Source organism: Ranitomeya imitator, chromosome 5 (genome assembly GCF_032444005.1).
Source record: "Ranitomeya imitator isolate aRanImi1 chromosome 5, aRanImi1.pri, whole genome shotgun sequence".
In the NCBI taxonomy this organism is placed as follows: domain Eukaryota; kingdom Metazoa; phylum Chordata; class Amphibia; order Anura; family Dendrobatidae; genus Ranitomeya; species Ranitomeya imitator.
In genome coordinates, this window is record NC_091286.1 from 109,914,569 (window position 1) to 109,928,095 (window position 13,527).

The 13,527-nt window shown below is 49.7% G+C and overlaps 1 protein-coding gene across 8 annotated transcripts in view; it reads left to right on the forward strand.

Moving 5' to 3' along the window:
- Nucleotides 1-4,036: 4,036 nt before the first annotated feature.
- MAP4K3 (mitogen-activated protein kinase kinase kinase kinase 3) overlaps nt 4,037-13,527 on the forward strand; it is a 331,018-nt gene continuing 321,527 nt past the window's right edge. For 4 of the 8 annotated variants that reach the window (XM_069769035.1, XM_069769037.1, XM_069769038.1 and 1 more), the window contains exon 1: nt 4,037-4,333. In XM_069769035.1, coding sequence (XP_069625136.1) covers nt 4,238-4,333 — 96 coding nt within the window. In that variant the 5' untranslated portion in view covers nt 4,037-4,237. The remainder of the gene's footprint in view (nt 4,334-13,527) is intronic. The other 4 variants (XM_069769033.1, XM_069769034.1, XM_069769036.1 and 1 more) reach the window with 2 other exon arrangements.

The window sequence follows — 13,527 nt, forward strand, 5'->3', positions numbered from 1 at the left end:
TTTTATTGCAGCAGTAGCAGCGGCAGCACAGATTAATGTGGAGCATCTATGGGGCACAGTGAACGGTGCAGAGCACCGTATAAGGCACAGCTAGGGGGCACAATGAACGGTGCAGAGCACCGTATAAGGCACAGCTAGGGGGCACAATGAACGGTGCAGAGCACCGTATAAGGCACAGCTAGGGGGCACAATGAACGGTGCAGAGCACCGTATAAGGCACAGCTAGGGGGCACAATGAACGGTGCAGAGCACCGTATAAGGCACAGCTAGGGGGCACAATGAACGGTGCAGAGCACCGTATAAGGCACAGCTAGGGGGCACAGTGAACGGTGCAGAGCACCGTATATGGCACAGCTAGGGGGCACAATGAACGGTGCAGAGCACCGTATATGGCACATCTATGGGGCACAGTGAACGGTGCAGAGCACTGTATATGGCACAGCTATGGGGCACAGTGAACGGTGCAGAGCACTGTATATGGCACAGCTAGGGGGCACAGTGAACGGTGCAGAGCACTATATGGGGCACAGCTATGGGGAAATATGAATGGTGTAGAGCACTATATGGCACAGCTATGGGGAAATAATGATCTATTTTTATTTTTGAAATTCACCGGTAGTTGCTGCATTTCCACCCTAGGCTTATACTCGAGTCAATAAGTTTTCCCAGTTTTTTGTGGCAAAATTAGGGGGGTCGGCTTATACTCGGGTCGGCTTATACTCGAGTATATACGGTAACTTAAAATACAAATATATGTTGCATAACATTGGTGAATGAAGTTGTGGTGCTATTAGAGTCATATTTAATATTTTGTGTGACTTCCATGAGCTTGAAGGACTGCATACATGCGGATCAACAATGATTCATACAATATATTAATGAAGTCATCATGAATAGCAAAGAATGCAGTCTTACATGCCTCCCAGAGTTCACCCAGATTCTTTGGTTTTGTCTTCCAAGCTTCCTCTTTCATCCTACCCCAAACATGCTCAATGATGTCCATGTCTGGTGACTGGGCTGGCCAGTCCTTGTGGCCCCAATTCATTGTCATGTCTTTCTCTCCCACCCTCTATTCATTATCAACTGCCCTGCCCCACATTCAATATATCATTTACTCCCCCACCCTTAAAATTCATTATTTGTTCTTCCCCTAGATCATCATTTGCTCTCCCCACCCCCTCTTCAATGATCATTTGCTCTCCCCACCCCCACATTCAATTAAATTGCTGTCCCCTGTCACTCACACTGAATTCATCATTTGCAGTCCCCCCACTTTAATTTGAAGTCCCCTTACTTCATTCATTGCAGTCCCCTATCACCCCCTCACTTTACCTGCAGTGCCCCTTCATCATTTGCAGCCCCCTATCCCCCTTCCATTTAATCATGAGCAGTCCCACCTCAGGCACACTTCATCATGTGCAGTCTTGCAGTCCCCTTCCCCCCACTTCATCATGTGCAGTCCCCATTACCCACCCACTTCATCATGTGCAGTCCCCATTACCCACCCACTTCATCATGTGCAGTCCCCTTACCCCCCCACTTCATCATGTGCAGTCCCCATTACCCCCCACTTCATGTGGAGTTCGCATTACCCCCCACTTCATCATGTGCAGTCCCCCTTAACCCCCAATTCATCATATACAGTCCCCCTTACTCCCTCCCACTTCATCATGTGCAGTCCCCCTTACTCCCTCCCACTTCATCATGTGCAGTCCCCATTACCCACCCACTTCATCATGTGCAGTCCCCTTACCCCCCCCACTTCATCATGTGCAGTCCCCATTACCCCCCACTTCATGTGTAGTTCACCTTACCCCCCCCACTTCATCATGTGCAGTCCCCCTTAACCCCCAATTCATCATATGCAGTCCCCCTTACTCCCTCCCACTTCATCATGTGCAGTCCCCCTTACTCCCTCCTACTTCATCATGTGCAGTCCCCCTTACCCCCCACTTCATGTGCAGCCCCACTCTCCCTTCATCATGCGCAATCCCCCTTACCCCAACATCATCATGTGCGGCCCCATTCCACCATGTACAGCCCCACTCTCCCTACTTCATCATGTGCAGTCTCCTTTATCCACTAAACTCCATCATGTCCAGCCCCACTCCCCCTTCATCATGTGCAGCCCCACTCAACCTTCATCATGTGCAGCCCCACTTACCCCCTCACTCCATCATGTGCAGTCTCCTTTAACCCCCAAATTCCATCATGTGCAGTCTCCTTACACCCCCCCCCCCACTTAATCACTTGCAGTTACCCACCCTTAAATTTATTTTATAAAGGAAACAAAAAAGTTTTTCATACTTACCTCACCAGTCGCTCCCCTGCTTCTAGCTTTTGGGACATGTCGGCGCGTACGTGATGATGCCATCGCGCATGTTCGACACCTGACCTGGAAGTATAGAGAACATGAAGGGAGCAGAAGCTGTGCAGCCATCAAGGTGACAGCCAAGCATAGCTCCCGGCCCCAGCGCAGACGTGTGTGCTAACTGTGATGCGGCTGTGTCTGCTGCCGACCGCATCACAGTACAGCGGACATGGCTGCGCACAATTTGCTGTGTGGCTGTTGCTACCACCAGGCAGCCGGCCCTTAAAGGGAACCTGTCACCCCGTTTTTTCAGATTGATAAAAATACTGTTAAATAGGGCCTGCGCTGTGCGTTACAATAGTGTATGTAGTGTACCCTGATTCCCCACCTATGCTGCGAAATACATTACCAAAGTCGCCGTTTTCGCCTGTCAATCAGGCTGGTCAGGTCAGGTGGGCGTGGTGACATCGCTGTTTCTTCCCCAGCTTTCCGTTGGTGGCGTAGTAGTGTGCGCATGTCCAAGTGCCGAATCCACTGCGCGCACGTGAAGAAACAGCGCGTGATCTGCGCTATTACCCATGGCATCGGTGGGGGCGGCCATCTTCCTGGAGTGCTCTGCTGCACGGGGCTTCAGGAAAATGGCTGCGGGATGCCGCGCGTGCGCAGATGGAGATCGCGGCGGCCATTTTCCTGAAGCCGAGATGCAAACTCGGCTTTGTAATAGCGCAGATCGCGCGCTGTTTCTTCACGTGCGCGCAGTGGATTCGGCACTTGGACATGCGCACACCACTACGCCACCAACGGAAAGCTGGGGAAGAAACAGCGATGTCACCACGCCCACCTGACCTGCCTGATTGACAGGCGAAAACGGCGACTTTGGTAATGTATTTCGCAGCATAGGTGGGGAATCAGGGTACACTACATACACTATTGTAACGCACAGCGCAGGCCCTATTTAACAGTATTTTTATCAATCTGAAAAAACGGGGTGACAGGTTCCCTTTAACAGCTGCTGGGAGAGTGGCCCAGGGGGCATTTGCCTCTTTGCCACTGGGCCAGTCAGCCCCTGCCACTAAGTAATGAATAAAGATGTGTAATTGGCATATTTCATTCAGTGATATCCAGGATGTGTTGTTCACTCTATTTTTGAGCAGAGTGTACTAGTGATTGTATATATTTATATAGACATACGTATTAAAAATAAAAAATAAAAAAAAATTGAGAGAGAGAGAGAGAGAGAGAGAGAGAGAGAGAGAGAGAGAGAGAGAGAGAGAGAGAGAGAGAGAGAGAGAGAGAGAGAGAGAGAGAGAGAGAGAGAGAGAGAGAGAGAGAGAGAGAGATGTAGCATTATATTATTTTTTGTCTATGAGGATTTTTTTTCAGGATGAGATATACAGTATTTGTCAGTGGCAACATTCCGGGTCACACATAACTCTTGTCAGTGTGTAGACATGTATCTGCACATATAGTCGCATGTGTATGCCCGGCTTCCCCTCAGCACACACTGCCCCTCTCTCGCCCCTGTGTACAGCGGGTCACTGTGGCCGGCTCCCGCTCTTCCTCCTCGCCCGCTGCCCTCCTCTCCTCCTCGCAGTCTTCCTCTCGCCCCTGTGTACAGCGGGTCACTGTAGCCGGCTCCCGCTCTGCCTCCTCGCCCGCTGCCCTCCTCTCCTCGCAGTCTACCTCTCTCCCCTCCCCTGGCACAGGCCGCTGCCCCCGCACTGCGCCTGCGCACAGGCCCGGTTCGGGAGCCATGTTGTGGGATGTGCGGGGCTTGAATTCTCCTGGCTCCGGTCGTATCTACGTCTTCTGCTGTGACAGGCTTCCAGGCCAAACCCGGTTGTTTTTCGAGCTGTGAACGGAGAGCTGCTGCCCTGAGCCTGCCCGTGACAGTGCGCGGGGTCCGGGGCCCCCCGGGCGGGCACCATGAGCACAGGCTGCGACCTGTCCCGGAGGAATCCGCAGGAGGATTTCGAGCTCATCCAGAGAATTGGCAGCGGCACGTACGGGGATGTATACAAGGTAAACCGGGCAGGAGTGCGGGAAGGGGCATGACGGGCCAGCTGTGAGCTGCGGGCAGTGCCAGGATGTGGGCAGTCAGGGCAGAGCCATGGCAGTGCCCCCCTGAGAGGCCTGTGCCCGCACAGATGGCCAGTGTTGGCCACCGCTACATTACACTTGTAGAGTTGTGCAACTTTCCTCATAGGCAGGAGCTGGGCGGCTGATGGCAGGGCTGGCACACAGGTGTATATGGCGGCCAGGTGGCAGGAACCACCATGTAGGGTGCACTCTTACGTTTGTGCGATCTGAGCTTTTTGTAGATGTTAAAAATGTCATGTGTTGTCTAGAGGGGCATCATCCATGGAAGGTGGCATTGTGCCCTGCGGAGTGCTGTGTTGTGCCCCATGGAGTGCTGTGTTGTGCCCCGCGGAGTGCTGCGTTGTGCCCGCCCAGAGGGCAGTGTTGTGCCTGCCCAGAGGGCAGTGTTGTGTGGAAGGCTGCGTTGTGCCCCGCGGAGTGCTGCGTTGTGCCCGCCCAGAGGGCAGTGTTGTGCCCGCCCAGAGGGCAGTGTTGTGCCCGCCCAGAGGGCAGTGTTGTGCCCGCCCAGAGGGCAGTGTTGTGCCCGCCCAGAGGGCAGTGTTGTGTGGAAGGCTGCGTTGTGCCCCACGGAGTGCTGTGTTGTGCCCGCCCAGAGGGCAGTGTTGTGTGGAGTGCTGCGTTGTGCCCCGCGGAGTGCTGCGTTGTGCCCGCCCAGAGGGCAGTGTTGTGCCCGCCCAGAGGGCAGTGTTGTGCCCGCCCAGAGGGCAGTGTTGTGTCTGCCCAGAGGACAGTGTTGTGTGGAAGGCTGCGTTGTGCCCCGCGGAGTGCTGCGTTGTGCCCGCCCAGAGGGCAATGTTGTGCCCGCCCAGAGGGCAGTGTTGTGCCTGCCCAGAGGGCAGTGTTGTGTGGAAGGCTGCGTTGTGCCCCGCGGAGTGCTGCGTTGTGCCCGCCCAGAGGGCAGTGTTGTGCCCGCCCAGAGGGCAGTGTTGTGCCTGCCCAGAGGGCAGTGTTGTGTGGAAGGCTGCGTTGTGCCCCGCGGAGTGCTGCGTTGTGCCCGCCCAGAGGGCAGTGTTGTGCCTGCCCAGAGGGCAGTGTTGTGTGGAAGGCTGCGTTGTGCCCCGCGGAGTACTGCGTTGTGCCCGCCCAGAGGGCAGTGTTGTGCCCGCCCAGAGGGCAGTGTTGTGTGGAAGGCTGCGTTGTGCCCCGCGGAGTGCTGCGTTGTGCCCGCCCAGAGGGCAGTGTTGTGCCCGCCCAGAGGGCAGTGTTGTGCCCGCCCAGAGGGCAGTGTTGTGTGGAAGGCTGCGTTGTGCCCCACGGAGTGCTGTGTTGTGCCCGCCCAGAGGGCAGTGTTGTGTGGAGTGCTGCGTTGTGCCCCGCGGAGTGCTGCGTTGTGCCCCGTGGAGGGTTGCATTGTGCCTGCCCAGAGGGCAGTGTTGTGTGCCGTGGAGGGCTGCGTTGTGCCCCGCGGAATTTGGCGTTGTGCCCCGCGGAATTTGGCGTTGTGCCCCGCAGAATTTGGCATTGTGCCCCGCGGAGGGCTGCGTGGTGCCCCACAGAAATTGGCGTGCCCTGCGGAATTTGGTGTTGTGCCCCGCGGAGGGCTGCTTTGAGCCTCTTCGGTGACAACATCAGATCACATTACCATTGCACACCATGGCAAATTATAGTGGCATCTGTGATAAGGAAATGCCTACTTTATTTCTTGCAGAAAGTTTACTTGTTGTCCTTAGCAACCTATCAGCTGGCAGCCGTCATTCTGTGCTGAAAGCACGGAGTTGAGGAGTGGGCTAAGTTTAATGGAGGTTGGCCACCTAAATCCATGTAGTACCTATCCACAAAATAAGTGATGAATTGATGATTTCCAAGGGTCACACTACTGAGACCCCCAACAATCCAAAGAACAGGGTGACCTCCGCTTCCTTCTGTGCTGCTGACCGCCATGTGTTCAGTCCTATTACAGTGAATAGAGCAGGGGTCCCAGGGTGCGCCCCACCCATGCATTCACACAGGGACCCTAATCTTGTAACCCCACCGACCATACATGTATTAGGCTGGGGGTACACATTAGGTTTTTATGTTGCATTCAGTGACCCCCGCCGTGGCCTGTGCCCGGACCCCCACATTGTGATGGAGCCTGGCCCACTGTGTATGTGTAGCACCGACACTACGAGGGTTGTCCATAGCTGTAGTGATACCGGCCGCGAGCTTATGTAACCTGCTCCCTGTACAATATATCATACCGTCCCATTCCAGACATAGTTGTCATGTTTACTCCTCGGCCTGTGACTGTCGTGTGCGACTCCAATGCAGATTGTGTATTCGGGGAATTGTCAGTGAGTGCAGATAGTTCTCATTTAGGTAAAAAAAAGTCATTGCAGCTGAAGCCTAAGGGAATGTTCACACTGCATCTTTCCAACGTTCTAAAACATCAGTTTTTCAAGCAGAAGACGTTAAAATAATATTAAAAAATACTGGAAAAAGGCATCGCCCCATTTCTCTGTTGTTGTTTTTTTTCCCCTGAAGCGTCTATCTAGCATTTGCAGCATTAGAGAAAAAAAATCCAACTGCAGTGGATGTGATAACAAAATGAAGTCCACCTCCATCTACCTCTTCTCTCCCAAAAACCTTGTGCAGAATCTCCAGCGTTGCTCCCGGTCTTTGTTGAGAAGCGGCTGGCATTTCCCTGCTGCTGCCCGTCGGTGAGCGATGATGCCATATTGGCATGTGACTTCTGAGCCCACCGATTGGCTGCAGTCATGTGTCGGCTGCTTGTTAACAAAAACGGAAGCACAGCTGGAAGTTTTACACCAGATCACCGGGGAAGAAGCGAGGTACGTAGAGTTCATTTTGTTATTGGATTATACCTGTTGTGGTTTTTACATTTTTGGTCACTCATGAAGTCACTGGTATACGTTTTTGGCTGTTTATACAACGTCCTAGTTAAAGAAGGCGTTGAGGCAGGTGCACTTTAGAAGATCTCCTTAAAGGGGTTCTACACTTCTAAATAAAAGACTCATAGTGGTCCCGTGGTGGTGTTAGAAGCCAAATATGGCACACACTCCTCTCGGACCAGGGCTTTTTCTCCACACTTTGTTAAAGCTAGCCATGAATTTTGATCAATACCCGGCGCAGAGAGGGACCGCTGCTACCTGATCGGCTGCAGCCTGATTGGTTCCATCTGCACAGTTTTTCCCCTTTGATGCTGGTACTGGGAACTATTGGGGAACACAATACGGACTTCGGAGGATCAGCTGCTTTTTGTAAGAGGAGTATAAGTTTCTTGTTTTCTTACACTTCTCTGGGCTCAAACTGATAGTATAAACTAAGCATATAGCCAGCCTTGTGGGGAGGAAAGAAATTAAAGAAAATCCAACAGGTATTGTCAATACTTTGGGGCATTCCATCAAACATGTAAAATTCCCAAATCCTATACTGCCAAAATTACATATGGACATGTCAGAAATGTTCAGTACAAGACAATGAAATTGTCTAAAAAAAAAAAAAAAATTTTCACCATGAGGCTGGGCTCAGACAGTGGTGCTTCACGATCCCTTTACAGAAGGCAATTCATGATCTAACCGTGGGTCTTCTGACCCTAACATACAGTCTCGTATAGAAATGACAGAAAAACGACTGGCACATCCAAGCTAGTGTGAATAGATGCATACCAGGAGCAGCTACCTCCATATACAATATACAAAAAGGTTGCACTCGATCGTGCCAAAGCATGTCGAATATGAAATATGAATAGCAAAATGGCTTTTTGAACATTAGGAAAAATATTTGAGATGCTTTGGCCAAATAGTGTGAGCCCATCAACCATCGTCAAGGTGGCCTCATTAATCTGATGGGTCCCTGACCTCCCTGTCCAAATGTGAACACTTACTGAAGGCTAATGTCTGTATGCATGGGTGAATGTGGACACCTCTGTCAGCAAAGCCTACATATGGGTTGGCCAGAACCAAGTGTGATTAGATGTAATTAAAAACCACATGGTGAAGGGAGGAATGCTCAGTCAGTAAGCTAACATAGAAATGACAGAAACGACTGGCACATCCAGACTAGTGTGAATAGGTGCATACCAGGAGTAGCTACCTCCATATACAATATACAAAAAAGGTTGCACTCTATCATGCTAAAGCATGTCTAATATGAAATACATGAAATACGAATAGCAAAATGGCTTTTGAACATTAGGAAAAATATTTGAGAGACGCTTAGCACAGAACTTGGCCAAATAGTGTGAGCCCATCAACCATCGTCAAGGTGGTCTCATTAATCTGATGGGTCCCTGACCTCCCTGTCCAAATGTGTACACTTGCCGAAGGCTAATGTCTGTATGCCTGGGTGAATGTGGACACCTCTGTCAGCAAAGCCTACATATGGGTTGGCCGGAACCAAGTGTGATTAGATGTAATTAAAAACCACATGGTGAAGGGAGGAGTGCTCAGTCAGTAAGCTACCATAGAAATGACAGAAAAACAACTGGCACATCCAGTGCGTGAGGCCACCTTGACGATGGTTGATGGGCTCACACTATTTGGCCAAATTCTGTGCAAAACGTCTCAAATATTTTTCCTAATGTTCAAAAAGCCTTTTTGCTATTCATATTTCATGTATTTCATATTCAACATGCTTTGGCACGATAGAGTGCAACCTTTTTTTGTATAGTCTCGTATAGCCCTGACCATATATCAGGCTGTAAATTGAGGACGTCCGTTGAGCTACTGTCAGCCTTGGGGGTCACAGACTGTATTCAAACCTTAGGCCGGTGTCACACTTGCAACTGCAATGCGAGAAACTCGCCTCAATACCCGGCACTGCTGCCGGCGGTTCGGACTGGGGCGTTCAGCTGCATAGAAATACATGGAGCCGCACTCTCCGGTGCCGAATGCCGGCGGCAGTGCTGGTTCTTGAGGCGAGAGACTCGCGCAAGTTTCTCGCATTGCAGTTGCAAGTGTGTCACCGGCCTTAAGGTACCTTTACACTAAACGACTTACCAACGATCACGACCAGCGATACGACCTGGCCGTGATCGTTGGTAAGTCGTTGTGTGGTCGCTGGGGAGCTGTCACACAGACAGCTCTCACCAGCGACCAACGATCAGGGGAACGACTTCGGCATCGTTGAAACTGTCTTCAACGATGCCGAAGTCCCCCTGCAGCACCCGGGTAACCAGGGTAAACATCGGGTTACTAAGTGCAGGGCCGCGCTTAGTAACCCGATATTTACCCTGGTTACTATTGTAAAAGTAAAAAAAACCCAAAAACACTACATACTCACATTCTGATGTCTGTCACGTCCCCCGCCGGCATCCACAGGGTTAAAACTGCTTTCGGCAAGAGCGCTGCTAATGCACGCGCTGCTGCCGAGAGTTTCCCTGCACTGACTGTGTCAGCGCCGGCCGTAAAGCAGAGCACAGCGGTGACGTCACCGCTGTGCTCTGCTTTACGGCCAGCGCTGACACAGTGGACGCCGGGGGACGTGACAGACATCAGAATGTGAGTATGTATTGTTTTTTTTTTTTACTTTTACAATGGTAACCAGGGTAAATATCAGTTTACTAAGCGCGGTCCTGCGCTTAGTAACCCGATATTTACCCTGGTTACAAGTCAACACATCGCTGGATCGGCGTCACACACGCCGATCCAGCGATGACAGCGGGTGATCAGCGACCAAAAAATGGTCCTGATCATTCCCCAACGACCAACGATCTCCCAGCAGGGGCCTGATCGTTGGTCGCTGTCACACATAACGAGATCGTTAGCGGGATCGTTGCTACGTCACCAAAAGCGTGACGTTGCAACGATATCGTTAACGATATCGTTATGTGTGACGGTACCTTTAGTGTTCCGATCACAGCCACTATCTTGCACAAACTAAAGCTTATTCGGATATGCTAATCAGGGTGCTAGTTGCACCCTTGGCTTCATTCATTCAAATGTCAGTTTTTCATGTCTTAATGAGGCCTTGATGTGGCCAAGAGGCTCAGTGCACTGTGCCGCCCACTGGTTTTGCATGTAACCGTCTCCCTCATTGGTGATTGACAGCTCTGAAGTAAGCACTGTCTGTAGAGAGAGGAAACTAGTGCTGTCAATCATCAGTGAGGGAGGCAGGGGACGCAAAACCAGTGGGCAGAACAGTGCACTTGAGTCTCTTGGCCACACCGAGGGTGCACCGAGCACCATGATTACTATATTTGGTTAAACGTCAGTTTCTGCATAACGGAGGCAGCTAACAAGACACTAAAGGTTCGATTTTTCTTTTTTAGGAGCTGTATCCCCTACAAGGCTGTGTGCTTAGTTTATGCTGTCAGTTCAATTGCCAGATTCCCTTTTGTTTAACTTGGTTAATAGTGGAGAAACTCTTCGAAGATCTGTCTGACATACAGTTGTGTGAAAAAAAGTGTTTGTCTCCTTCCTGATTTCCTATTCTTTTGCATGTTTGTCACACTTAAATGTTTCAGATCATCCAACAAATGTAAATATTACACAAAGATATCACAAGTAAACACAAGATAATGACTAGAGCATAGGCCAAGTATGCAGAACTCTGCTCCAATCAGGATGAGACTGCCCCCTAGCTGATGCTTGGTGTGCTGCTACAGGCCGTAAGACCCTGCCTGCAAGGTGTTCCTCATCCCCGGCCCCAGGGCAGTTGCATCGGCAGTATGTCCGCCCCTGCAGCACACCTCACATTCAATATTAACCTGTGATATCCTTAGCCAATCACTGACCTCAGCTGCTACATGGACTGTATGGGCTGTAATGTCTGCAGCCAATGTGAACGGTATGCCTGTGGGGGACGCAATACTGGAATGGAGGGTAAGTATTGTTTTGTTTTTGTTTTTTTAGCAGGAATACTAGCTAAATACTAGATAAAATACTAGATAAAATGATGATAAAGTGATGTCTGTCACGTCACCGCTGTGCTTTACGGCCGGCGCTCACAGTCAGTGCGGGAAGCTGACGGTGGGGGACGTGACACATCGGAATGTGAGTATGTAGTGTTTTTTTTTTGCATTTACAATGGTAACCAGGGTAAATATCGGGTTACTAAGCGCGGCCCTGCGCTTAGTAACCCGATGTTTACCCTGGTTACCAGTGAACACATCGCTGGATCGGCGTCACACACGCCGATTCAGCGATGACAGCGGGTGATCAGCGACCAAAAAAAGGTCCTGATCACTCCCAGCGACCAACGATCTCCCAGCAGAGGCCTGATCGTTTGTCGCTGTCACACATAACGATTTCGTTAACGATATCGTTGCTACGTCACAAAAAGCAACGATATCGTTAAAGAAATCGTTATGTGTGACGGTACCTTAACTTGTTTTTCTTATCTTTCAGGTTATATGGGGGGCTTATCTACAGCATTACAGAATGCTGTAGATAAGCCCCTGATGGTGGTGGCTGCAGCTTATAGGTGAATTTTGCGGTGACAGATTCCCTTTAACTCATTAAGTTGAGCCAATCAGATTTTAAGACCCGTACAGCCAATACAGTACAGGAAGGAAATATTAACTTGCAGTCATCATTTTGCCATCATCATCATAATCATGCAAAGCAATGACCAAACTTTTCAGATTAATTTTTGTTTCTGTACTTTTTAGACATTGCCCTTAAAGGTAACCTGTCAGCTGCCAAAACCGTGGACATCATGTATCAGGCACTGGCTGTACGATCTCAGCCAGGTAGGTTTGTCTCTGAAACGCTGCAGCATTCAGAGAAAAACATACTTTTAATAGTGCCAACTCTGCTGGCAGAAAGTTTGTATGACTTTTTCTGCCGGTTGTGTAGTAAATAGTAAAATGGCATCTATGGTTGGTCTGTCTCTAAAAGTGCTCCCTGCTGTAACACAAAGGGCTTGTACCAAATACAAAAAAGCATTTCTAATGTATAAACCTGTGCAGCAATGCTAATCACAACCCTTGGACAGGGGTAGCGCTGTTTCTGGGAAAACCTTTATAAGTTCCCTGTGTTGGCACAAGTATTAAATGTCTGACCTCTGTCCTAAAGTAAGCCTGCAGTGATTGGCATTACTGCGCCGCTCAGCAAGTAAGTACAATTGAGATTATTGCCATCTTAGGTATTTTTTTTATGTCACACTTGTCTGTATAAATCTCTAGACCTCGGTACCTCGTTCCAGGTTCAGTTCTTGAGTCACAAAAAGTTTCCTGCTGTGCCTTAAAGTGTTGGTCCGGCCTTAGGTACAACTATACAGTCACTCTATAGGACTGCAGACTTGTGAATCTTCACAGTGTTCACATTGTGCTGTGAGGATTCTGTGGTGAGCAGTATGCGATTTGCATACAGAGGGGAAAATAAGAATTTGATACACAGCCAATTTTGCAAGTATTCCCACCTCTGAAGAATGGAGGGGTCTGTAATTTTTGTCGTAGGTACACTTCAACTACGAGAGACAGATTCTAAAAATAAAAACCAGAAAAATCACATTATATGATTTTTACGCAATTAATTTGCATTTTATTGCATGAAATAAGTATTTGATACAATAGAAAAACAGCTTAATATTTGGTACAGAAACCTTTGTTTGCAGTTACAGAGGTTAGACGTTTCCTGTAGTTCTTAACTAAGTTTGTACACACTGCAAGCAGGGATTTTGGCCCACTCCACCATACAGATCATCTCCAGATCTTTCAAGCTTCAGGATTGTCACTGGGCAACATTGCGTTTCAGCTCCCTCCAAAGATTTTCTATTGGGTTCAGGTCTGGAGACTGGATAGGCCACTCCAGGACCTCGAAATGCTTCTTCCAGAGCCACTCCTTAGTTGTCCTGGCTGCGTGCTTCGGGTCATTGTCGTGCTGGAAGACCTTTCCACGACCCATCTTCAATGCTCTTAATGAGGAAGGAGGTGGTTGGCCAAAATCTCACGATGCATGACCCCATCCATCTTTCTTTCAATACAGTGCAGTCTTCCTGTTCCCTTGGCAGAAAAGCACCCCCAAACTATGATGTTTCCCCCACCATGATTGATTGTTGGGACCGTGTTCTTGGGGTTGTACTCATTTTTCTTCCTCCAAACATTGCAAGTGGAGTTGATACCAAAAGTTCTATTTTGTCTCATCTGACCACATGACCTTCTACCATGCCTCCTCTGGATCATCAATATGGTCATTGGCGAACTTCAAATGTACCTGGACATGTGCTGGTGT